A 26,766-nucleotide genomic window follows, 5' to 3' on the forward strand; every position below is an offset into this window, starting at 1 on the left:
TCCTTGAAGTTGATGTATGACGTCATACAATAGAAGAGCCAATCAGAGAGCAAGATGCTCCGGCCGAAGCTCCACTCTGAAGGCTCGTGCAGCTGGTTCGCATTTGATTGTGTGGTGCGTGTGTGTGAATGTGTGCGTGTATGAATGCGAACAAGTTGATATTTTGCTATTTTCTTCCGAACCTATTCCAAATTAGCTGCGGAATTTAGTCGGGTTGCCGGTGAGTAAAGTCAATTTTCAGTGCCACCCGGCGAGAAGAAAACCACTCCAAAATTAACGCCGATTGAAATGAACTCGAAAATAACAAGTTTGCTACCTACGCACATCCGCTGAATATAAACCACGACTGCGCAGTTTAAACATTTTGCGTTTTAATTTGGCTGTCCTCTTTGCTGCAGTCGATAGTCTCTAGCAGCTGACGGTGTTGTTGTTTTTTAGGGGGAGGAGGGCTGTCAGTTGTAAAGAATCCCGTGTGCCTTATTGTATGAGCAAGGTCTTTCCTCCTAGCTTATGAAGTCGTGTCCGCGATATAAGCGCCAGCAATTAAAACGTAAGGGGATAAGCCATAAACTGGTCAACTCAACATGCTAAAGACCCTGACCAAGAAGCTAAGAAGACACTCACTAAATGAGATTCACCCTTTCCAACTCAAGGTAAGTTTGCACAAGTTATATTTATTAACCAATCCTGAAAGCAGATGTTAAAAGTGTTCATTGTGATTCATCATGTTAACTCATTAGCTGCCATTGACGGTGATAGACGTCCAATCCTGTAGGACTGGGAAGGTTGTACGATCTGGATTGGACGTCTGTCGTCGTCAGTGGCACTTAAACATGATCATTCAATGTCAGCCGTCCAAGTTAAAATGAACGACATTCATTATAACTGTATATTAGATTGTAGTAACACACTTATCCAAAAGTTTTGCGACTCCCCTAATGGAAAAAAAAACATTGGTCACAGAGAGAACTTTTAAAAGATTTGAGGGGAAAAGGTCTCATGTTTGAAGGATGCTCCATACGATATGTACTATGTTTTGCTTTTAGCTATTCCCTTCCTACATGTTTCTCAGTAATGTTGTCTGCAGATAAAGTGCACCTTACTTTGATCACTGAGTTTAATAAAGGATACTAACACTTATCATAAACTGAACTTTATAAAGAGACAACATGCACAGGACACTCAACTCAAAAGCTTTGTGTGTGTGGTTTTGTTTTTAATGATACACACACACATCCTCAAAAGTCTTATCGCCCCTCTGTTAACCCAAAGCAGTTATCGAAATGTACACTGACCCTACTGTGAAACTGAAGCTCAGACAATTGTCAGATTGCTTGGTCTCAGCCACATGTCATGAATCTAACAACAGGATGATGACCCATACCACAGCTAAAAAACAACCACGAATGGTTGAGAGCAAAACATTGGGCTGAAGCATTCTTCTATGAAATCTGATCCGTATTCTTTTAGACATCAGTGGAAAGAGCTAAAACTAAAGTTTATTCATGAAGAGTTGGCAAAAACAACAACAAAGAAACCTGCTGAGAGCTGCCGAAGTGTTGTAGCAAGTTACGATAATTGTTTTATTGCAGTGGTTGCCTCAAAAGCTTACGCAACAAAATATTAAATAAAGACTACCATCACTTATTGTAATCTTTATCAAGGCCTGCGTCATGATTTTTAAAAAAATTATTCTGTACGTCTGAAATTCAAAAGCAATTTCGGGTTTTTATTGGTAAAATTTAATTTCATTGTTTATTTTCTTTGTTCTTTGTTTTATTTTCCAGTTTTTCAAATTTATTTCTATGGCCTCTGTGGGTTTGTCTTTCAGTAACAGGGTTAGCCACACTTTTAAGCACATGTGTACTATTCATGGTCAATGGGTCTTTGCCAGATGATTGCAAGAGCAAACCACAGGTGCTCTTTGCAACACAAACACATCAGTAAACATGCAATGCCATTGACTCATAATCCAGTTATTTTAGAAAGTACAGTAGGCCGATATCAGTGGTCTAGACATGTACTAGTATAGGTTAAAATGATGACCCCATAGGTATTGGATCAAAGGTTTAGTGTGAATCCCCATTTTAAATCTAAGTAAAATGGGTTAAATTATGTGACAAGTAGTCATAAACGTAGATGTGTTTACAGGTGAATACAAAGATGAATATATCGGTAAAATCATTGTTGTAACTAGTGCGCTATATTTGACAGACACCCGTGGAAGGGCACCTCAATTGTTACTGGCATAATGGCTCTTTTTGGTGTGTAGAACGGCCGCTTGTATCCTGCATGGGTCACTAACTTGCTCTATTCACTACTATTGTGTGTGGACCCACTATACAGTTGCATGGCAGCCATTTTGTGCCAAAGGGCTCCTGTTCAAAGGCCTGGCTGAGGATCCAGAGCAAAGTGTGCCATCTCTATTGTCGTGTCATGTTTTTGTTGCTCCGTTCAGGTGTCAGCATTCTTCCTGGCCAACCATTTATTTGCACTCCATCAACCTCTCTGCAGTGTTACAGCTTTTATAAACCCATAGAATGTTAGTAGTAGTAATATCATTGAATGTTATAATAGTGGTGCTGCGCAAAAAAAATCTGCTACCCCAGCAATTTTGTTGAATCTAATGGCATTAAGTGTGAGATTGAGAAAATAACCAATATAATGTTCAACCTTACACTTTCACTTACAATTTCTTGTTTTAACTTACCATTATTAATCTCAAACTATGGTGTATGCATTTTGTAAGATGTAAGAGACAAAAGGGCAGCGGGTAGTTTGTGACACGCTACTTTGAGACCCAAGATTGTGAATGACCCAGCGCAATTGGATTAGCTTTTGCAAGCCATCCATATTATTATTAAATATTTTTTTCACAATTCCAATTTGAAAAAAAGAGCATTCTAGTGTTTGTCTTAGTGGCTGTTAACACAAGACAGCAAGAACATTTTGAAACTGAAAACATCAACATTTGAAAGTATGTTTTTGAAAACTGTGCTCTTCTTGTGTAAATAAAAATGCTGAAAACCTTTCTGTCTGTCTAGGCATGCATGAGTAGATATGTCACAGCCAAAACAATTTCATTGAAACTTGAAGTATTAGCCTATTTTTGCTACTTCCATTGCTACAGTTTCAACTGGAGTTCCATTACATAGAAACATTTTCATAGTGTATGTTGTAATGAGGGTTTTTCGACACTTTACAGCGAAGTATCGATGCCAGTTAAGCCTGCACAATATATCGTTTGAATATCGCCATCTCAATGTGCGCGTGCGCAATAGTCCCATCACAGGACATGCAATAGTTTTTGGTTCGTTCATTTGTTTGTGCAGAGACATGGCCTCCTAAATCCCTATATACTGTATATGTATTAGATCCCTTAGCCTGGACTAAACGGTATTTTATGAATACAGGTAGTCGGCTTACCCGGTTTCGACTTTACGACACAGGAGTCTCGTCCGCCATTTTGTCTCCAGTCGTTTTTTTTTTTTTTTGTAGTCGCGTAAACAGTACCTTATTGTACTTCACAGTATCTAGTTTTTAACTTTATTAATATGACGTGTTCTGTCCTCAATAAAAGTGAAGTTGTTCAGCTTTGCAGACAGCAGACAGGGGAATTGTGCTTTCAAAACGCCACGCATTTTAACAATTAAAGACTTGACACAAAACAATTGGTGTTAACGTCGTCCATTTAGTCTGATCAATATGTAAATTTAGATTAGCTTAATAAAAGTCCGCTGTCTTAAATGTTACGAATGTTAATGTATTTAATTTGGATATTTGGATCGGATCGGACGCCGTTATGGGCAAAAAAATGCGGATCGGATCGGCCGACACGGAAAAATTCCGATCCAGTTTTTTTTTTTTTTGGAAACTCCGGTCCGGGTTTTCCAGCGCACCGATATACATAATCCATTCCAGTTTTTGCTTCGGTTTCCCTAAAATCCGGTCCGCATTTTACAGCACACCTTGAACACACTACATTACCGTCTCCCAATTTACTGAGAGACTTTATCTGTAAAAATGTCAGCTGTGTGGGATCATTTCACCTTAAAGGACGACAAAGACGAAGAGGCAGAGTGCAACATATGCCACAATAAAGTCAAGCGTGGTGGTAAAGCTGTAAGAAGTTTTAATACAACCAACCTAATCAAGCATTTAGCGACATACACATGCATTGAAAACTAGGTGCGTTAGTAAACAGCCGCCATCTTAAAGCAGGAGACTTCCCTTGTAGACTGTTGTAGTGAACCTTCCAAGTAAACCTAATTAACTTTTTATCTAAAATACTCCTAAATCGGCAAAATCTTGACTTGAATCTATCTTCAAAACAGTTTTAAAGCTTTCACATGTCAATAGTAGAGAGAAGGGAAATTATGGAATAACAGGAGCAATTTTAGCAGCTTAAACAGTTGATTAGCAAAATTAAATTAATTGAATGTAGTTCAAAGCTGCTGATACAGAATGGGGACTTGAGTATTTTATTTACTGTTTTAAAATGTTAACTTGATACTGAAATAGTAGTTTATTTAAACCTGAGAGGCTTTTTATGCCATTTTTGTAACTAATGCACGAAACATTAAAAGCATCTAATAGCTTGGGGAGTTTGTGGGATTTTCCACTGACAGTTTACAATATTATTTGCACGTTTTACTGACTGACTATGCCATTTCTGTTTGTCATTTATAATGTTTTGTGTTTGTCACTGAATAAACAGGTCAGTTTCTTGTTACCAAACATTGTGTGTTATTCAAACTCACCTAATTCAGCTGGCTAGTTGTTATCAAGAGTAATAAAACCCTTTTCAACATGAGTCTGACAACTAAGTAAGGAGGCTAAATAACTTTAAACTTTAATACATGCTCAAATAGGCCGGTATCGGTATCGGCCAGTATCTGTATCGGATCGGAATTGCAAAACAATATCGGTATCAGATCGGAAGTGCAAAAACCTGGATCGGGACATCCCTAGTATTTACAATTCTAATGGCAAATCGCTCACGCATAACTCCACAAACTGTAGCTTTAAACTTAAATACAAATGCACACACAAACATATTTTAGCTGAAACAACTTACAGCCTTATGTGGGCCAAACCAGAGCACAGCTGTCCTTTATCCATGTCAGACAAGTCCGCTCGTCAGTCATACCTTCCAGCCAGACCCAACGCTGCCACCAGAGATCAGTGTATCCATTAATAAACCAAATACAATACTTTTGGCCTTTTTCGATATTTATTTTAGAGGGGTACTTAACGGGTTAATGCCAACTTACGCGGAAATTCAGGTTACGCCACTAGTGTAGGAACAGAAGTCGTTCGTAATCCTGGGACTACCTGTACAAAGTGGTCTTGGTGAGTCAACCAAAGTCTTCTCAAACAGAGCTATTCAAGTCATCTGCTGAAAATTCTTTTAGTTATAATATCGCAATATATATTACAAACCCCCAAAAAGTCGCAATGTCATTTTGTCCAATATCATCCAGCCTTAGTGCTAGTTTTCCCAGTCAAAATGGATTGACGTCTCGTGCTGTGAATGGCAGCCAAAGAGTTCATGGTGGAAGAAATGTTGCCGTTATTTGTTAATATTACAGAAGCCAAGCGTAACCATGAGTGCGGCAACATGCTGAAATGATTTTGGCCTTGTCTCAACCAAATGAGCTAGAACTTGCAAGGTGGAGCTGCACAGTTACACTTGTCTATCGCCATAATTCGATCATGGCCAGATCCTTCCCAATCTGTCCTTCTGTCATTGTCAATGGCAGCTGATTAGTTAATTTATGTAATAACATTAAAGCTGTTCGTACAGTATAGGGGTCAACAATGGAAATGGCCCGGTGGTGCTCCAACCACTTGCCCTAGTCTCTGGAGCCAGTAAAAGTTATGCGTCGATTAAAAAAATCTTATTTCACATTAATTGCAAGTGGTTCCCTGTTTTAATGATGTTACGCTATCGTGATCAAAGACAATCCTACAGTCTATGTAGCCGGCCATTTCTCTCTGTAGGGCGTCAACACACCTTCGTTCGCTCGCTCGCTCCTGCGTGAACACGTGCAACCTGATTACACCACCGTAACACAAAAATAATAAAAATGATAAACATTTTAATGCAAAAACTCCCTGGTCATGTGATCAATGAACTCAAAATCTGTATGAGATAACTGCATTCCACTGGCTGCATGAGTTAGGCTATTCCTCTCGTTTGTACATTATACACCTGTTTGGAGCAAGTGTCTGTTGAATATTCAACTTTAAACTAACTTCATTTCACACTGTAGGCTATATCAGTTTTTGAAATGATATTTCTATGATATCTTTATTAATATCTTGGAATTTAGGATTTAGGAGATGGCGGAAGAACTGTCTATATTGGAGTGATAATGGAATGATTATTGATGTGATTATGGAATTGGCATATGATTATTTGCACTAGATTCATGTTTTTGCACCGCTTTGCTTCACTTTTCATTAAATCTACACTCCCAAAAATGTTATTCATGTTATTCAAGCAAATTGTTCTTTTTCGTTATTATTGGCATCAATAATTGACACATTGACATGGGCCAGTGGTTTTGATAGTGGGGCCAGTGAACTTCAAAAGCCACTGGCCCTATGAACCAGTGGCTAATGTCCCTTATTGTCTACCCCTGCAGTAGGAAGGTTTTTAATGTGTTTCATTTTTGAATGTATTTGACTGTTGAGTGTTATTTTTGAGTGAATTTGAGTGTTGTAAATAGTACCGGTACGTCAAAGAAAACATTGAAAAGTAAAATAATGGTAGCCTAGCCCCTGATTAATAAGGCATGATAAAAGTTTTTACATGTCGGAACTCTTTGTTGTGTGGATTTTGCAGTGTTTTGCCCTATTCAGAGGGGGAAAATGTAGTGCAACAGAGTTTGGGTTTTAGTAAGCACTATGGGTCAAGCCCTGAAAACAGTGGATTATCTTTAATGCAAGTGGCAGATTTTGTCCAACCCCTCAGTGACTCAAACTTGACAACCCTCGTTCAAAAGAGTTTTTTTTCCTATTTTGGTTTGTAGTATGCAATTCTAAGATGAGAAAGCCCATCGACAAAAAAAGAAACATGTTGCCTTTTTTGAACAGAATCATAAAAATACACCATAAACTGTATGGTTGCAAATAAGTACCTTCATTGTATGGAAAGTTATTTTCAATTTTATTGGAGGATAAAGCAGAAACTTGCATTCCATGTGCAGACTTACATTTAACCTTTCAAATCGTAGCCCCTAAGGTTCATTTCCGGGATAACAACATGGCTGTTGTGTTTATGAGTATTTATTGAGGTTGTACTTAAGCCTGTCGCGATATGCAATAAGTCAAATTATCGCACGGTAAATAAAAATGAGGGTGGTAGTTTTCCCGGCTGCGATTTATTGCCACGTGTGTGCATACATATGTGTGTGCGTGTGCTGCGTGGACTCGGCACACGTGCGTGTTGATTACATATGAGACTCCAGTAGCTTTTACAGATGTTTATTGAATATCAACACGCCGTGGAATTAAAGTTCAGACATGCAAAATAAGGAAACACTTCTATATTAAATAGGGTAAAACGTTAGCATTGCTACATTGTGGCTAATGGAAAAAAGACATTGTACTAACCACTTTAGTCTGCTATAAAGCATTGTCTTCTCCAAAATGCAAAATTGCGGTTAAAAGGTGACACATCAAATATGAAAACTCGCTGGATTAAAAAATTTGCAAGCGATGCGAACAAAAGAAAAAAAAAAAAAAATCTATTACTGATATCACATGCATGATCAAAGAGAAGTGCATTTTTGTTTTTTTTGTTTTTTACTCAGTGTAACGCTTACGGTTAGTGGCTTAGCAAACGTACTTCCGATGAACATTTAAAAATAAAAGCATTTCATGTTCACATTTCTGGAGGCAATTGCATATACTTCAGATTCTACACTAAGAATAAATTTAAAATTACACCTATTATGAAAAATCTGATTGGCATATGATAATATGATGTAATACTTGATAATAATTTTGCTTCAAATTTTGCACTTTGCAGGACAAGATGCAGTCATTTTGGATAAGATTAACATTTTTAATGGACTCTACTTGGCAGACAACAAAAATGACAGTGGGTTTCTCACCTATTTCATATTCTGCACTTAACTAGCTTTAAAATGACTCATTATGCATTTTTTTTTTTTTTTATATTTATACATTTTAATATAGTTTGTGTTTTACTTAAGAATAACAATTTATTGCATTTCAATAGGTAATATATTAGGATGTATTGTCACTATATTTACGAATAGGTTAAAAAGAACAGGCAATAATATCGCTTATTGCAATAATTTATGAGACAATATATCGCCTATTAAAATGTGTTATCACGTCAGGCCTAGTTGTACGTTGCAAACAAAAATTGATTAACAGAGTAATCAGTTACTGTTTTCCACACAATCTTTTCCTTAACAATCATTCAGTCAAAGCAGAACTCAACTCATGCTAAATTGCAGTGGAGAATCTGATGAAGGGGCTTTCTTTTTCATGAATTACATGAGTGATACCGTATTTCAAGATTGAAGTCAATGACAGTGGTCATGGATTGACCCTTTCAGGGACTTCAGGTCGCTTAGGCCGCGTTACTGAACTATTCCCAGGAGCTTAGCCTAATCATGACTAATTGTACAACACTATGGGTAAGACTCACAAGAGTGTGTGGGAAAGACAATCACCCATCTTTGACCCTGTGTAAGTGCGCTTACATGAGAGGGTGAGGGTGACAGTGCTCATGTCAATGTGGCAGAGCAAAGCTGATGTGTGTGTGTGTATGTATGTGTGTGTGGGTGAACTGGATTGTGTGCGTGCATGTGTGTGTACACTGTGACATTGCCATTGATCCAGCTTAGCAAGCTGCTCAGCGATACAGGGGACTGACAAGGATTTCATTCAACTGTTCTTGACACTCAGTTTTTGTGTCCTAGTCTGTATGCATAAAATCTCTTTTCATGCTTTATTTTCTCATGCATGTGTGGCTCATATATGAGATCACTTGCCCATAATAGATTCTGATGTCATGCTTTGTATTCAAAGATGCAGTGGATAACTTCATTAAACTAATTCAATACCAGACATCTACAGATAGCACCAGAAATGTAGTTTATGAAGATTCACATGGATCTTTCAACGCCCGCAGACTATTACCGTATTTTTTGGACAATAGGTCACACGGCCAAAAAGTATATGGATATAATAATAGAGAGGGGAAAAACATTTTTGGGGGTGAATTTATTTGATAAAATCCAAGAAGAGATGGTCCAAAGGCAATTTAAAATATAAATAAAACAGCGATCAACAGACTGAATAGGTGTAGGGTATGCTAACATAACACATTCAGCTAACGTTACATGCCGCATAAACAATGAACTGAGAAGAGATCTACAAACATAATCACAGGCCTCTACTATCAACATATAGTGTTACAAATTTATAAAAATGTATTCTAGTATTAAAAATTGTTTTCATCAACAATATAAAACGATGCACAGTAGGGGTGTCTTAGGCACCTTCTGAGGCACCCCACGATTCATGGTGCTACGATTCGATTTGAGAATGATGATCACGGTATTGACGGTGATCACAGTTTTCAGGATTATCACGACTGTCGATGCATCGTACAATACTGATTAATAAAGTAGCCAAACAATTTTATGTCCATTATTTATTTAAAATCTTTATGATTCAACAGGAAAGATGGAAATGGGCATATACAACAAAAAGCTGCCCTTAAGCTGCTTTTTTATGTTTTACAAGAAAGTGCAAAACCATTAACCATTTTAAAGGGAGTACTTATTTCTTCAACAATACAATAAAATTTACACAGGTGGAATGAATTCCACATTTTCTGGACACAAACAACATGTCTTTAGAAATAACACTTCTTTTAACCAATATACTTTGTTTTCACAGTGTTACCTCCCTTGTATAACTCTTGGAGTGACAGGTGGAAATCACAACTGCTCTTGACACCGCCCCCCCCCCCCCCCCCCCACACACACACACACACACACATTACAGCGCGCGCACTTTCTTCTCTCCCTCTCTCTCCCGCAACAACAGATTTCTGTAATTGTAGTTTTACCGCTGTACTTAATCAGGGTTTTACACGTTCTGATGAACTCTGGGAGGCATGCAAGACTGCTTTCTTTGATGTTACCTGATGACTTGTATGAATCCATGGATGCAGTCCTTCAAGCCCATGGAAGTCATACAAAATATTACATTTTGATCTCACAGCACCACTACTTAATTCGCTTATGTTATGTAACATATTTTTGTATTTGAAGTACATTTTTTGTTCAATTTTCACACTGCTTTTTGTAGGCGAAAAAACTTTTGTCTTGCCAAAATTTGACCTTTATGTCTTCATGCAATGATAAATCTTTTTTCAGTGAAACAAATATATTTTTGTACATTCAACATGATTTGGGAGGGTCTTAGCTTTCATATGAGCCATTTCTGAAACCAATTGAATAATTAAAAGTCAGTTTATTATTATTATCAATTATCAATTGTTTCTACAAAATGGATAAGCGACATGACTTTTGTCAGGGACTGTACATTGCAGTATTTTATCTTTAAAATTTTGCATTAAAAAAAAAAAAAAAAACTTTAAACTTTAAAACACGGTGAAAAACTACATGGTTAAAATAAGCAGTAAAACCTTCAAGGATTAGATAATAAACAAATAATAAGCTAATTAGCTAATAATATATTGATAAATGAATAGTGAAAGCCCAACACTACTTTTTCGTAAGCACTGTTTGTTTGTAAATATATATACATATATGATATACAGTGGGGCAAATAAGTATTTAGTCAACCAACAATTGTGCAAGTTCTCCCACTTGAAATGATTAGAGAGACCTGTAATAGTCAACATGAGTAAACCTCAACCATGAGACAGAATGGGGGAAAAAAACAGAAAATCACATTGTTTGATTTTTAAAGAATTTATTTCCAAATTAGAGTGGAAAATAAGTATTTGGTCACCTACAAACAAGCAAGATTTCTGGCTGTCAAGGAGGTCTAACTTCTTCTAAGGAGGTCTAACGAGGTCTAACGAGGCTCCACTCGTTACATGTATTAATGGCGCCTGTTTTAACTCATTATCGGTATAAAAGACACCTGTCCACAAACTCAGTCACACTCCAAACTCCACTATGGCCAAGACCAAAGAGCTGTCGAAGGACACCAGAGACAAAATTGTAGACCTGCACCAGGCTGGGAAGACTGAATCTGCAATAGGTAAAACACTTGGTGTAAAGAAATCAACTGTGGGAGCAATTATTAGAAAATGGAAGACATACAAGAACACTGATACTCTCCCTCGATCTGGGGCTCCATGCAAGATCTCACCCCGTGGTGTCAAAATGATAACAAGGACGGTGAGTTAAAAATCCCAGAACCACATGGGGGACCTAGTGAGTGACCTACAGAGAGCTGCGACCACAGTAACAAAGGCTACTATCAGTAACACAATGCGCCGCCAAGGACTCAAATCCTGCACTGCTAGACGTATCCCCCTGCTGAAGAAAATACACGTCCAGGCCCGGCTGCAGTTCGCTGGAAAGCATTTGGATGATCCAGAAGACGACTGGGAGAATGTGTTATGGTCAAATTAAACCAAAATAGAACTTTTTGGTAGAAACACAGGTTCTCGTGTTTGGAGGAGAAAGAATACTGAATTGCATCCGAAGAACACCATACCTACTGTGAAGCATGGGGGTGGAAACATCATGCTTTGGGGCTGTTTTTCTGCAAAGGGACCAGGACGACTGATGTGTGTAAAGGAAAGAATGAATGGGGCCATGTATCGAGGGATTTTGAGTGAAAATCTCCTTCCGTCAGCAAGGGAATTGAAGATGAGACGTGGCTGGGTCTTTCAGCATGACAATGATCCCAAACACACAGCCAGGGCAACAAAGGAGTGGTTTCTTGAGAAGCATTTCAAGGTCCTGGAGTGGCCTAGCCAGTTTCCAGATCTCAACCATGTAGAAAATCTGTGGAGGGAGTTGAAAGTCCGTGTTGCCCAACGACAGCCCCAAAACATCACTGCTCTAGAGGAGATCTGCATGGAGGAATGGGCCACAATACCAGCAACGGTGTGTGAAAAGCTTGTGAGGAGTTACGGAAAACGTTTGGCCTCCATTCTTGCCAACAAAGGGTACATAACAAAGTATGGAGATGAACTTTTGGTATTGACCAAATACTTATTTTCCACCATGATTTGCAAATAAATTCTTTAAAAATCAAACTGTGATTTTCTGGTTTTTTTTCCACATTCTGTCTCTCATGGTTGAGGTTTACCCATGTTGACAATTACAGGCCTCTCTAATATTTTCAAGTGGGAGAACTTGCACAATTAGTGGTTGACCAAAAACTTATTATTTGTCACTTGTATGTTTTACAGAATCAGGTTTTGTTAAATTCATATACTCTTCACAAGGTTTGTGTGGCTTAAATGAAACATTTGGTGAGTGATAAACTAATTTTTCATTTGGAATAATTGATAATAGATAACTTACCATAGTACATGTGCTGATCTCTTATGGCACATACTGTGTCATGCCATAATTGAGCCCATCAATAAAAGACAAGGCGCCGCAGGAAGATTCCCGAGAAAACAGGTGTGATGGGGGGCACCATCTGACTTTTCACCTAGGGCTAGCAGAGGGGTTGCTATCTCTCTGAGCTGTTGTGTTTGCTTACAATTGTAAAATGTTTCAAATGTACAATTCAGTGGACAGTTGAGTACAATGAAGACAAACACTTATGAAACCCCAGGATTTCTCAATAGCCCAGCTGCTAATTAAACTGTTATGCATGATGTAATGAAGTGTTACACACTAAACAGCTTTAGCCTGCCTACAAGGTTCAGAGTCTGCCAATTGTGAAGAATGTGAAACTGTAACCAACCAATCCATCAATAACATACAGGTACTGTACTTGTTGCGGTTACATGTACAACTTCAAGACACAAATGTTAATTTATTACAAATGAGTGTTGGTTACATTTCAAAACCTGGTAGTGAATAGCTCAGTTTGTAAAATCAAACTGTAGAGTTCACGCTGAATTGGCCTTAGATGGTCTATTCTTCCTATTCCTTTTTTATTAAGCGATTCAGAAAGAAAAGGGTGCGCTTGTATGTGTGCGCACGCTTGTGTGTGTTAGTCTAGGAGGGTGTGTTATATATGCTGGTGTGTATATGTGTGTCCAATCATATACACACACCAGCGCAGATGGCAGCTGCTAAGCGAGACCTCAAAGTGGTAATTACTGATTGTGAGGCGCATTACTTAACTGTGAGCATTGCAGTCTGCAGAGTACCTGCATTGTTGCCACTGCTGAGGATGTCGTTGTCTGTTGGGACAGGCTATGGGTTAAGTTCTTATCTTGTCTCAACTCACAAAAGCTGGTTTGGGCCAGTTTACTTGTATGAAATATGAACTATGCAAAAACCACAAGTCAAATTTAACTTAGGGATGCATGAATACGTTATTCAGTCCGGGCACAAGAATTTAAATTGGAGTATTTGCTGGTATTGAGTCACAATACTTACTAATTCTATTACACTAGTAATTGTGATTAACAGGTTTTTGTTTTAAAATAAAAGTTTGAAAAAACACCAAACACAAACATTTCTTGAACATTAGGCATTAGTTTCATTCAAATATTCTTTGTTAAAATTCCCCAGTTTTCTTATCATGGCGGTGGTGAAAGTGATGACTCAGAGGGAGAGAACCAGGAGCTTGTACAAATAGATCGAGGTGTGTGCTTTAACGTTTTTTGTTATTGTTTTTTAATGTAATAATTAAAAAAAAAAAAACTTCGACGTTTTTCCAACATCTTGCCTGCATTTTTCCACAGAGAGGCGGCGAAACTGTGCCCTCACCCCCTTGGCTACAAGCCAGCAGCACAACCAGGGTGCCCTCTCCCCAGCTCGTTTACGACGCCTCCGACTCCTTCTTGACGCCAATCTGGATCGCCACTCCTCAGAGGAAGAGCTGGAGCGAATCAGTTGCAGTGACAATAGGAAGTGGATGTCTGCACTTCCGCAACGCCACAGTGATCACCACAGCAGTGCGTCCAGTGATGAGGAGGTGCGGGACCTATGTGGCTGCGGTTCGCCGGCTGCCACCACCAGGCCTCTGGTTGAGTCTGATACTTGCCTGGCTGCCACCTCCAGCCCTGTCCTCTTCAGCTCCAGCCCACCATGCAGCATCAAACCACCCCCAATGCGCTTTCAGCTCCAAGTGGTCCCCCCAGTTGCTCGACCTATAATTTTATCCCACTTTGATCAATCAGCACCTTATAGAAAGTACCGGCACAGTTACAGTGGAGAGTTGGGGAGGCCCAGTCTTGATTTAGAGAAAATGCAACAGGTTTGTAGTTGATTTGATTTTTTTTCTTGTGTGACAACCACTGATGATTTGATCAGTTTCTGTTTAAAAGGTCAAATTGTTAGGGAGCCCGAGAAGAAGGGGATCCCAGAGCGAACAAACGGGTTGTGATGAGCAATGCTTTATTAGTGACCACATGAAAGAATGTAATGGGTATAGATCGCTCTGCTCGGGGTAGCTGAGCTGGTGTGAGACAAGGAAACTCGCAAGGAGGCAGGCGTGGAATCCAACGAGGGACGCGCATAAAGCAGGTCCTGGGGCGAGAGCAAAAACAGGTCATGAGCCAGTGATCAGAGGGTATTATCAAAGTAATGTGAGAAACAACTGACTGAAGAACCAGACAAGTCGATCAGGTAACGAAGTGGCGGCGTGCACTGGGATTAAAGATGGCTGATTGTCATTGCCAGCACCTGTGGCCGCTCCACCCGTCTGACATCCAACCTGCAATGAGAATAAAAACACGCACACCTGCCCAAGGTGGTCCAGGGCCATGTCCACACGTAGCAGGGTTTTTTAAAAACGAGGATTCTGCCCTAATACATCGGGGAAAAATAATTGCGTCCACACCTTCACGTTTGTGTAGAAAAAAAAAACTTCCACAGCCATCCGCTTTCATTCATTTTTAAGTACATTCAAAACAATAAAATAATTTGTCCTAAATACCCATTATTCAATAAGAAGCACAGCAAGAGTTTGTAAGAAAAAAAAGGAAGTAATAAACGCCTATTGAATATACTCCAAATGTAAAAATTGGTCTCGTGTGACGTGAGGACAAAATTTGTCGCAGCCGGTGTCGTAAATCTTCGGTTATTAGTGTCCACATGATGCAGCCACAAACGCAGCATTCGCAAATCTTCACCTTCCCCGTCGTTTTTAAGAACCCTGTTTTAAATCTGCGTGTGCGTGTGGATGATAGGTCAAACCGTAGAAAAATATCTTCTTTTTGCCTAATACCTGGCTACGTGTGGACATGGCCCAGGTCTCAGGAGGTAGGGGCAGAGGCCCTAACACATTCAGAACATTGCATTTCTGTTAACATGCATTACTGCTGAGAGGCAAACATTCATGCGACTGCAATTGTATTTAGACCACTAGCATTTCCAATATGGTATACACTTTATTGTGTTGCCATTTGGAAGGGTCTCAAAAGATCAAAGGATCTCAATCTCAATTGGGAAACTGCGAAGAAAAAGCTATAGTCGCCCTGCTCCACATTAATTTGTCGTAAAAGTATTGTGAAAAATTGTACGCCTTGTTTGATTATTTGATTACAAATATTGTCAGCTCACTGCACCATACCATACCAAGCTGAATTTCATTTCCGTATTATGTCCAATATTTTGGAAATAATTACTGTTTGTTCTAAAGAATAGTGATAACCCACCTGTCCAGAATGAGACGACCAATCTGCTGTTGAATCTGAAACCGAAGAGCAATAGTGGTGCTAGTAAGCTCTATTCACATTGAGTGAAAGAATGAACACATTTTTAGAAAATGACATACTTTGGAGTGAATGCTCGTCTCTCAGCAACACAAGGGGTAAAAGCATAACATCCCTACAGCCAACTAAATTTGCTTAAATGACGACCGCTAAGTTGTGTTCTTGTAATGTAGCGACTACAATGTCTATGTGTACAATATGTTACAAGTCAAAACAAAAAATATCCTTTTGTCAACTGTGTGACCCTACGCACACACACACACAGGGTGACACAAATGTGCATACTTGCAATAGAAAAAACAAAAAAAACCTCTAAATTTCCACAGCCGGACACCCGCCACCATGGTGGTCTGGCTGGAGAAGGATGAAGGAGAGGCGGGCAGGGACGGCAGATGTCCGTCCTCGTTTCTCACAAAGGCTGGCAAGCGAGGGGAAACGATGGAGGGGTGGAGGCAGAAAGAGAGGATTAAATACACAACAAAAACAGCATCCACTAATGAGTCATGGAGAAGCTGCTCAACTAATCATGACAATACAGTATAAATGTTTGGCTTGCATCATTGAGGTCTGTGTGTTTGCAAAGAGCGCACTACAGGTTTTAGGGGTCCATATGCCCATGAGGTTTTTAAGAGAGCGCAGACGATGAGACAGGGTGCTGTCAGCCAAGGGGTGTAAATGGGGGTCGGTGGGACGTGTGTGTCATGCTGGGTTATGCGTCTATCATCCTGGCCGTCTCTTTGTGTCTCCTTGTGTCCATCCTCATGTCTGTGAGTTTGTCGCTTGGCTTTGTGTCTGTTTGTGCGAGTGTGTATGCACACTCGGTCAAGTGGAATGGGAGGTGCTGCAGGGAATACAATAGGGGGCCTACAGAGGTAGCTCACAGACAGAGCCGCAGTCTCCCATTAACCCTTTCACTTGACAACTTCCAGCAACTCATGTTACCATCAACATTGTTATTTGCAATGCAACCGTTTGACATTTTGTGATTTATTTGCAAAAAGGTATTTAAATATGAGGATTAGCGGAATGAGTCAGACTTAATCAGTCCATAGGTGCTCATACTCGGACAATGAAAATATTGCAAAACAAGTTCAATATTTTTTGTCAGACATTCCAGAAAATAAAATAGCTTTTATATTCTGCAACTTTATTGTCATATTGCTAGTCCCCCCCCCCCTTTTTAATTTTGATCATTACAGTTACAAAATCAAAAAGCAATTTGTAAGAAAATTAGGATGTCAGATGAGACTAATGTCTAAATGTCAGGCCCTTTGAAATGTGTGTCCATGTCTATCCACTCGATACTTAGTTGGTCCTTCTTTTGCATGAATTACTGTGTCTGTATGCTGTGGCATGGAAACGATCACCTTATGGCAATACATACTGTACCTGCAATGTAAATGCAGGCTGCTTTGATAGCTGCCATCAGGTTTCTTGAATTGTTGGGCCTTGTCTCTCTCATCTGCTTAACACCAGCCCCATAGACTTAAAAAATCTAGGTTATGAAGTCTATGCCAGCCCATAGATTTGCTCTCGTGTTCAGGTCATGGGAGTTTGCCGGCCACTCAAGCACTGTAACAACATGGCCTTTAAACAATGTGACATTCATAGGCAATCGTCCGTATTCCATGACAAAAATACTTGAAATATTTAAATTTATGTGAAATGATTAAATATAATATGTCTGAACTGGCTGACAAACAGTATTGAACTTTTTCGTGACATTTAAATTGGAAGTGTAGTGCCCAATTTGTAATTTAATAATTTATGTTATACTAACTCCCATTAGTTTCATTTAGTCAGAGCTCACTTTAGCTCTTTTCATGAAGTTTTAGTGGAAATAGTAGTTATTTTTCAACCAATGTATTAACATTTAGTTAAACAAAATCTGAAATTTTTGCATAATATTAAAAATGATGATGATGATGATACTTTCATTGACGGTCTCAGATCTCAGTGATGTAACCTCAGGAGTCTTGTGTTTCTATTCTTCCCTGAGCCCTCTTCCCCCTTAGAAGCTACCTCCTGGACTGTAGACAGTTTGATGATTGTGTGGTCCCTCCTCCCCTGCTGTTTTTTTGAGAATAGTGGAGTTGTGTGGACATGGAAGGGAGTGGGAGACAGGATATTGCATAAGCTTCATTGACTGACTGTTTAGTTTAGTGAGTCAGCTGGATTTGCCTCACTTCCTTGATCCTACTAAATCTGTCTTAATTGACCGCCAGTGTGACAGCAGATGTTCCTCCTCTAAATACAGTATACGTGTGTATGTATATATATATATATATATATATATATATATATATATATATATATTCACCTCGGTGTATGTCTTCAAAAAAGATTTTTTTTTTCAGTAAATACATTTCACAAAGCAAGAATCAACAAAAGGATATTTCAGTAACCGACTTGAATTTTATATGCAAAATGTACAACACTTACTTACACTGTGTTGCACCATAGAATGAAAATTGTACCTTGTGCCATTTGACACAGAGCTTTTTATTCCTCACAGAAAATGCTGCTGAAAAAGAACTGTGGAGGGAAAACACGAACCATAAAGATTCGGGTGAGTTTAACACTTAATGCTCTTGTCATCCTTCTGCTGTGAATGTAAATTACTACATCTAATCCGATGGAACTGCGTATAGATGGCAAAGTTCATTTGCTGCCAACCCTCCCACTTCAAATGGATCGGAAGAATGCATGTCATTGGCAGCCAATGGGTTTAAGCAATGAAATGGATCAAAATGCAAAACATCGATCAACATTGTTTCACAAATGCCGTTTTGTTGAAGAGAATGTTTTTCATTCAAATGTCTAAAATGTTTGAGCAACAAAATCAAAAATGTCAAAATTGTATTACTGTTATTTTTTTTTGCTTTAGGTGAAATGTAACTGATTGTGTTAAATGTCATATTGAACCAATCAAGAAAGCCCTTGAATTGAATTGATAGCATGGCATGCCATAACATTGGCAAATACAGTATACAGTGGCATTATCCCAAAAAATTGATTTTGTAATGTATCATCATGAAATTGGTGATTAGCCTCATTTCGTTCTTGCGTAGTGGCACCAAGCATCGGACGGTGCCCTCATCTTCGATAAAATCCACAATGGGTTTGATGAAGTTCGACAAAGCTGCTAGCTTTTTTGGTGCTAGTCACCGAGAGCAATGTTGTAGCAAACTGTGGATAGGCCTTCTTCTAAAATATGTCTAACCAATGGTTAGCCTTCAATTCTCCATCTGTAATGCCACCAGGGGTCTTCATTTGAAGAAAAAATATTGACCTATACTTGTAAATAACTGTCCCCTCACAAATGTAACCTCCGCAAGGCTATCCTAGCAACAAAGCTAAAGGTTTTTTTCAACAATACACTCCGAACCCTCGCTGCTACACTTGGAAACTTAGGCCATGTCTACACCTAGCAGGGTTTTTTAAAACCGAGGATCCTGCCCTCATACATCCTGAAAAAATAATTACGTCTTCACCACCACTTTTGTAGGAAAAAAAACCAACATCCACAGCCAACTGCATTCATTCGCTTTTAAGTACATTCATAACAATGCGTGAAAAATAATTGTCTATAATCTCGTCCTTCACATGTGTTCCTCAATATGGATCAATGCTAGACTTTGTAAATAAATGTAAGCAAAAAGCACCTGTCTAATAATTAGGGATATATAAGGGATCCATGTTGACTCTAAAGGTACACATTGGTCTCATGTGTGACGTAAGAAAGTTTGTCGCAGACAGTGACGTTTCCACAGGTAAATCTTCGGTTATCAGTGTCCTTATGATGGCGCTACAAACGCAGAATTCACACATCTTCACTTTGGTAGGAGTTTTTAGGAACCCTCGTTTTCAATGCCCCCCAAAAATGTGTGTGCATGTGGATGATAGGCCAAACTGTAGAAAAAGTTATTCTTGTTGCGAAATACCCTGCCACGTGTAGCTTTGTTGGATAATGGAACACTCGAGCTGGTAAAAATTCTGAACACACCCAAAGTAGCGATGTCACTTTGTTGCCGCCGCAAATGAAAATGCATAAAATGTCTGCTAATCACAGCAAGGGAGTATGAGGCTCGTTAGTGTGTAAAAATTCATCAATAAGTTTGTTATTTAAGCTGCCATTTCAAAGGGATAGGAAAAAGTAGCGGCTTCGTCTGAAAAATACAGTCGGCCTATGCCTACTAGCAAATGCATTCCCCTTATGCTGAACCATATGGAGCAGTTCATATCAGGGTGTCCATTACAGCAGTGTTAAGGTTGCAGGTTTGTATGCCCCCCATGAACAGTCCAGCCTGTGTTATCGTCGGCACCTTGATTTCATTCCAGCTACATACTGGGACAGCATCTGTCAGTGGTGTTTGTTCTCATGCCTTGCTAACAGCATCCGTGCTTGAGATATCTGGAAATCTGACTGCACTGACAGATTATTTATGGAAAATAATAATAATAATCCAGTAAAACAGGATATAAAATAACACCAGTCCCAACCCGGTCTGGCCATCGCACAACCACCACCACCAACAACCATCCACTTAATTATCATATTAATTTGGTGAAATGTTGTCAACACAAATGCTGTTCATTAGTCTTTCTCTTCTTCAAAACATATCTGCTCTTAATCATCGACCTTCTGCCAGCTCTATAACTGTTGGGTTTTAGATAATAGTGCACAGAAGCGACTGGTGCTTGGCACAGAGTGGGCTACTCCAGAAGGATGCACAGTGTGGTGAAAGGAGCGACGTCATCATCACCTTGTGTGGGATAGTGTCAATGGAACCACATCACACACTTGTTTATGTACTGCCTTGCATGCACCAACTGTAACAGAATCCCATATAGAATAGTGATATGTTTCCATTGTATGAAAATCAATCTCGAGGGTTAACAGGAGAGTGGTGATGAGACATGCAGCTGAGGAGGAAGAAGAGGAATGGTTTTGCAGTTCCCTCGTGTGTGATTACAGGGGATGAAGTCATTTTCCATTTATAGTCTGGCCGGCTGCTATCTGTTTTAGCTGCATCATTAGACAGAGCTATTGCTCATTATTCTACTACTTTACACTGGTGTAGTTGGTACTGTAGTGTCCCTGTCAGTGACGTCTGTGGGCTCACGTACATGCGTTTTCTCTATTGGGTAAACATTCAACACGAAGAGTTTGCCGGATGAGCCATTTGGAGGCGTTCGATAACTCTTTCTACAGTTTACGCTATCTAGCTGTCTTCCTCTATTACTTCCTTTTTCAGTTTCCTGGACCACATCCAGACAATACATTGGATTTTATGTGCACCCCCAGTTTAAAGAATTGAAGCATGGTAGCTATTTTGAATTTGAGGAGGTTGAACAAGGATGTTTGGATTTTAAAGCACATGTTGGGAGGGTGTAAGCCTGTCGGATATGTAGAGTTTAGAGGAAAACTACTGTGGCTACTGGTAAGTCCCCCTTCTTCCCAAAGAGGGATGTGGAAGTGAAGAGATTAGGTGATGAGAGCTTCTCAGGCCGCATCAGCCAAGAGTGATGGCGTCCGGTTTCAGGCACCAGAGACAAATGTTTGATGTGGGAAAGAATGTATGCCGATTAGAAGTAAACTACTCCTCTAGGTTCCGCCAACATTTCAAAAACATGCATGTTCGTTCATTCCTCTAGGTTCCGCTAACATTTAGAAAACAATCATGTTCGTTCAACAAAAGAAGATTTTAGATTGTCTTTAGGTGTGAATACTTGGTCAAACGATAACAATCAAGAAAATGTGGATAATTATTATGTAGACATCAATCATAAATAACCCAATTAATGTATGTGTATATATATATACAGTGTTTCCCCTAGGATTTTTTGAAGCTGTGGTGGTGGGCTGCATCGGAGTCGGACAGCCTCACCATGTCGTGCCACAGCAAATTTTTTTTTCTTCATTTTTTCCCCCAAGAAGAACCATAACAAAGATATATTTGAAATATTTCATTAGCCAGGCTAATGTTGTACCTCTCAGCTACAGTACATGTATGTAAAATGCGTAGCTGATTACAGCTACGTTACCCGATGTACTAATGCGACTTTTTTTCTCGTGGCAATAGTACGACTTACATCTTGTAGTGACTCAGGGTTGGCAACCCAAACTGTTGAAAGAGCCATATTTGACCCCCCAAAAAAACACAAAAAAAACTGATACAGTATGTCTGGAGCCACAAAAAATTAAAAGCCTTTTACAAGCCTTATAATTATCGATACTAGCTATATTAGCCTACTATAGAAATACGTAATTAGCCTTCATGATTAAATGTTTGTTTTCCCTACAGTGGATCCTATAGAGAATGACGCACCACGTGACTACTCTGTTGTACTATGCCACCACAAGTTTAACTTCATTACAATATTAATGAATTGAAAGAATGTTTGTGTCATGTTTGTCCTCCTAGAAATCCTATTAAAACAAAAAAAATATATTTCCCTCCCCCATCTTTTTCCATTTAAAAAAAAAAAAAAAGCTCCGAAGCATCGCTAAAGAGCCGCATGCGGCCCGAGAGCCGCGGGTTGCAGACCACCGTCGTAGTCCTCCTTTTTCCTTTTATTTGACCCTGATAAGTACTACATTACCACAACAATAACAGTCCTTCTGTCAACTGACCCATTTAGAGCACTGGGGGAATTCTAATAGCCGTGTAAAGAGTTTTACTTGATTCGGTGAGAAGGTGAATAGTTTTTTCCCCGTTGTTCGTAAACTAAATTTCCACACAAAGGCACGTCGAGGTACCATTAACTTAGCAAGGAGAGGTATGAGAGTCATTTTTCGAGTGTCCCAGAGCTCGCGAAATTTGGGTGGGGGGGTGCATTTATCAAAGTTTCGTCAGCCGTAATTGTCTGAAGTTGGCGCGCCGGTGTTGTGCCGAAAAATAGCCACTCCACGTGAAATGTCCCCCCTGCGGGAGCGCCCACACGTCACTCGTACAAACAGCCTTTTCTTACCAATCGATGGACACAGAAACGACGTTCTTGTACCGTGAATATGTATGTATCATTTTACTCTGCTTGAACTGATAAATCGTTTACTGTGACCAACGCTCTGAAAATAGAGCAAGGCTTTATTTTGGGCACCGCCTCTCCGCAGTCTCTCAGCGCAAGTTAGTCAAAGTTTGCTTTCCGTCCAAGACGGCCGTCCACCGCTCACTTTCGCCGAAAAGTCCGATCCAAATTATTGTAATGCCCCGGATATGGGCAAGAAGGAGAGAAGTCTGTATTTGCTTACCCACTTTATTGTGGTAACAATAATAAAGAAAAACAATAACAAAATAACAGCGGGCTGCTACAACATGCGACCGCTATCTCTCGCTATCTCTCGCTATCTCGCTCGTTCTCCCATTCTTCCTACTCGTTCCCCTTGCGTCTCTTAAGGGGGGGCCTGCATAGTTACGAACATTAGGCTACAATACACAATGAATAGGTGTCCGCTGAACTCCTCCCACTCGGCTGCCGCTAGTTTGAAGCGGCCTTAATTTTTTTTTTTTAATTTAAATAAATAAATAAAATACATCTCATTTGCCAGGCGTGGCGGCTTTCATTTTAGTGTGGCGGTGCGCCACAATCTGTTGAATATAGGGGAATCCCTGATATATATATATATAAATTTGTTACAGAACTTTCAAACACGATAAGGCAATTTTATTGCTGAGCATTGGTTCTTTATGACACTAACAAATATCAACAAATATCAGATCATGTATGATATTGACAACCTCAACAAAAACTGCTCTGTGGCATTTGCTCCTTTAGAGCTACATAATCATCACCTTGCCGTTCATTATCTTGCCTTGGGATGGCCGTAATAATCAAATAATTGATTGTTGCATCATTTAAAGGAATTCTAATAGAATTTGGTGCGATCCTTGGTAACAAATGGCTGCTGTGATGTCAGGCAATTCCATTTTAAAGGACAACAAAAGAGCATCAGTTAGGGGAAGTTCAGCTTCTTTCATGCAGACCTTAATGATAGCAACATTATTCTGCAAAATAAGACACGGGCATGGAAACGGTAATCTCCCCCAATAGATACAAATAATAGACATTCTTTTGGCAGTCATTTTGCAAATAATTAATTAACAGTGTACTTTGCAGTTTAATGACATGATCAAACCTCAGTTACTAGTACAAAGAAATGGTAGATGAATGATTAGCTTACACTTTGCACCTGCATGTTGAAGATTACAAAATTCAGTCATATAATTTAGAGCACTAGTTCTAAATTGAAAAAAGTTTTATGGACTGCTGTAGTGGTATTGCTAGTTGCTGCCATGTTACTGTTTGTCAGTGTTTAATCCCCGACTAAAATCATTGCGACTCTTTGGCCTCAGGATCCTTGCACTGATCTCAGAGAAAGTTCCAATATCGCGTGCAAGTCATTGGCACCGATGCATCTGTGTCAAACCTCAGAAGGTGTTTGCAAAGGGAAATTTGTAATGACACCTATTTCATGATACCCACATCGAGGTCATTTTTTTTGGGGGGGGGGGGTGTCTTTATCCTTCTCAGTCCACTTTGTTACAACTGCTCCCCTCTGGAAAAAGTGCTGTCTTACTGCCAAATTCAACAAGGTAATTTCCTGTCATTTCCTTTCCGGGGGAAAATGACCAGGGCTAATTTTAGACCGATGGTTCATAGAGCCACCAAGAGCAGGCTCCTGGTCAGTCTGCTCTGTAAGTGGAAAAAAATGTCAATGAACCCGTGTGATTTGGGAAAAAAATAGCTGGTGAGAGCATGAGGCTACGTCTACACTAGGACAAGAGGCATTCTCTTTGGAATTGCTTCTTATTACCTTCAGCAGTGGAAGCATTCTTTTGGGACCATGTTTTGTTGTTATTGTTGCAGTTGTATTTCCCTTTTTGGCTTGAAGTGGCTTCACTCCTATTGCCTGTTTTCCTTTGGTGCAATACGGTACTTGCAGGTCAGCTGGGGTTCCAAACATGCAAAGTTGGTACAATAGCTGTGAACTAAGCACTGTGTAGCTACTGGACAGTATGTCAAATTAATGAATGCCCACATAATCAAAAAAAGACATAACTTGACTGGCATGACAGAAAGTAAAGTTGGTAAAATAATGGATTTTGTTTGGCAAAGATTGATGTAGAGTTTGCTCAGGCAGCCTAACAATGACACGGGGATCTTTTTGATATATCAGTCACAATAAATGCAACATTTAATTGTGAGACTTATGATTGACATTTTTGACATGCTAACACATCTTTCTTTTTTCTCAGACTTTGACCGGCAGTCGTCCTCCGCCCAGATATACGTACGATCCCTCCATTTTCGCCTTCCGCTCTTTGAGCACAGTGCCCCTATCTGAGGATCCTCCATGCTCATGAAAATAACAGCCCACTGCTAAATGAAGCCTATCCTTCCTTCTGTCAAAAGAATGACTGTTATGATACAGACATTAATTTGCTGGTCCAACTATTGCACACTCAGGTATTCCCACACTCTAACAATGTCACTTTGATTCTTACTCTTTAAGTTAAATCAGCTTTTGGAGACTACAATGGCCTAAACGTAACATTTCTAAGGATGGTTCAGGTTTTTGTATGTATACGTATTAGTCCCTTGAATATACCTGGGTTTGAAAGAAATGAGCACATTTAATTTACCACAGGGGTATAAAGCCACAAGTTCGACTTGATTCCACAACTACGACTTGACTTTGAAGTTTTGGATTAGATCACTTTCAAGGGAGCTAATGCATGTCAGACAATCAAATGGTTCCAACGTTTCTTCCTTCAGTGTGTGTATTGACATCTCATAAGGTTATTGGTAACTTCTTCTTCTTAACAAGGTGAGTTGAGACAGCCAATATCCTAATGTTTAGATGTTAAATCTCACATTTGCCTACCTGAAAAGCAACTTTTTTGGATGTGTTGTTCTTTGAATATGCAGGTCATGATGAGCTATAACAACATATGACTGTAGTTCAATCTAGTTGACTTTTGATGTCTGTTTTTCAATGAATATGAATTGTTAGTCTGGGTCAAGTACTTGTATCTTCTTTCCTTGCATTGCATGAATTCCACTGTTTTGCAGAAAGAGAGGTATGTGGGACTAAAGAGTAATGAATAGTTTGCTGCACATTTGGCAAGTGTAATTGGTGCTGTGTTTTGCATAGCCAACTTGTAGTGTGCCATTTTATTTTTCAATGTTGTACCTCATTACTTTTTAGGTAGAAGAGGACCACTGCTATGTCTTTTTAATGCCTTGAAATAACATTCCTGTTGTTTTGAATGGGACCTGAGGTAGGTCACCGCTCACAACTTGAGCTGATCAATTGATTGAAAACCAACGTCGCCATTGATGAATGTAACATTGTGACAAGTTTGTCAGCCCTTGTTGCACAAAATGAATCAAATAAATGTTCTGTGGCCTCTTGTTGAAGCGTGATTCTTATTTTTTGAGACTGGGAGCATGGAGACCTCTCACTTGGATTGAGTGGCAGTTGCCTTTCATGTTGTGTGGTATGGCTTTCTTACGTTTTTTTTCTTTTATAAGTTTTTTTTTTTCTTTTACTAACAGGGCACCCATTTAACTCATTGGCGGCAATTGACAGTTCATTCGCCAGTCGAAATCAATTGGACGTCTCACGCTGTCAATGGTAATGAAATATGGGCATTCACAGCCATTCTTCCTGGTTTAAATGAATTGGACGTCTATCGCCATCAATGGTATGCATGCAGTGAGTATAATACTATGGGGTAAAAAAAAAATCCACTTTAGAATTTTACTTGGGGCCATAACCAATGTATATTTTTATTTAAATTTCATAAATTTAATTATTAAAATTCTATTCATTTAGAAACATGTTTGTAATTATGAAAAGATGTAAAAAAAAAATC

At 39.3% G+C, this 26,766-nt stretch overlaps 1 protein-coding gene across 3 annotated transcripts; it reads left to right on the top strand.

Moving 5' to 3' along the window:
• The first annotated feature begins 71 nt into the window (after positions 1–71).
• Positions 72–26,322, top strand: si:dkey-16j16.4 (uncharacterized). Of its 3 annotated transcripts, none has more exons than XM_057859168.1 (7): positions 76–220; positions 439–653; positions 8,039–8,110; positions 13,737–13,809; positions 13,910–14,424; positions 18,399–18,452; positions 25,144–26,322. In XM_057859168.1, the coding sequence occupies exons 2-7, from the start codon at positions 585–587 to the stop codon at positions 25,249–25,251; spliced, it is 891 nt and encodes a 296-aa protein (XP_057715151.1). In that variant the 5' UTR covers positions 76–220; positions 439–584; the 3' UTR covers positions 25,252–26,322. The 3 variants fall into 3 exon arrangements, with proteins under 3 accessions (XP_057715153.1, XP_057715151.1, XP_057715152.1); XM_057859169.1 differs by having other exon boundaries at positions 508–653; XM_057859170.1 differs by lacking the exon at positions 8,039–8,110 and having other exon boundaries at positions 72–653; positions 25,144–26,316.
• The last annotated feature ends 444 nt before the right edge of the window (positions 26,323–26,766 follow it).

Source organism: Corythoichthys intestinalis, chromosome 15, assembly GCF_030265065.1.
Source record: "Corythoichthys intestinalis isolate RoL2023-P3 chromosome 15, ASM3026506v1, whole genome shotgun sequence".
NCBI classification, from domain to species: Eukaryota; Metazoa; Chordata; class Actinopteri; order Syngnathiformes; family Syngnathidae; genus Corythoichthys; species Corythoichthys intestinalis.

Excerpts from the sequence above, each read along its gene's own strand:
- si:dkey-16j16.4 (XM_057859168.1), top strand. The coding sequence starts at position 585 with ATGCTAAAGACCCTGACCAAGAAGCTAAGAAGACACTCACTAAATGAG. Across the intron at positions 8,111-13,736 it reads GGCAGACAACAAAAATGACA|TTTTCTTATCATGGCGGTGG; the intron begins GTGGGTTTCTCA and ends AAAATTCCCCAG. Across the intron at positions 14,425-18,398 it reads ATTTAGAGAAAATGCAACAG|AAAATGCTGCTGAAAAAGAA; the intron begins GTTTGTAGTTGA and ends TATTCCTCACAG.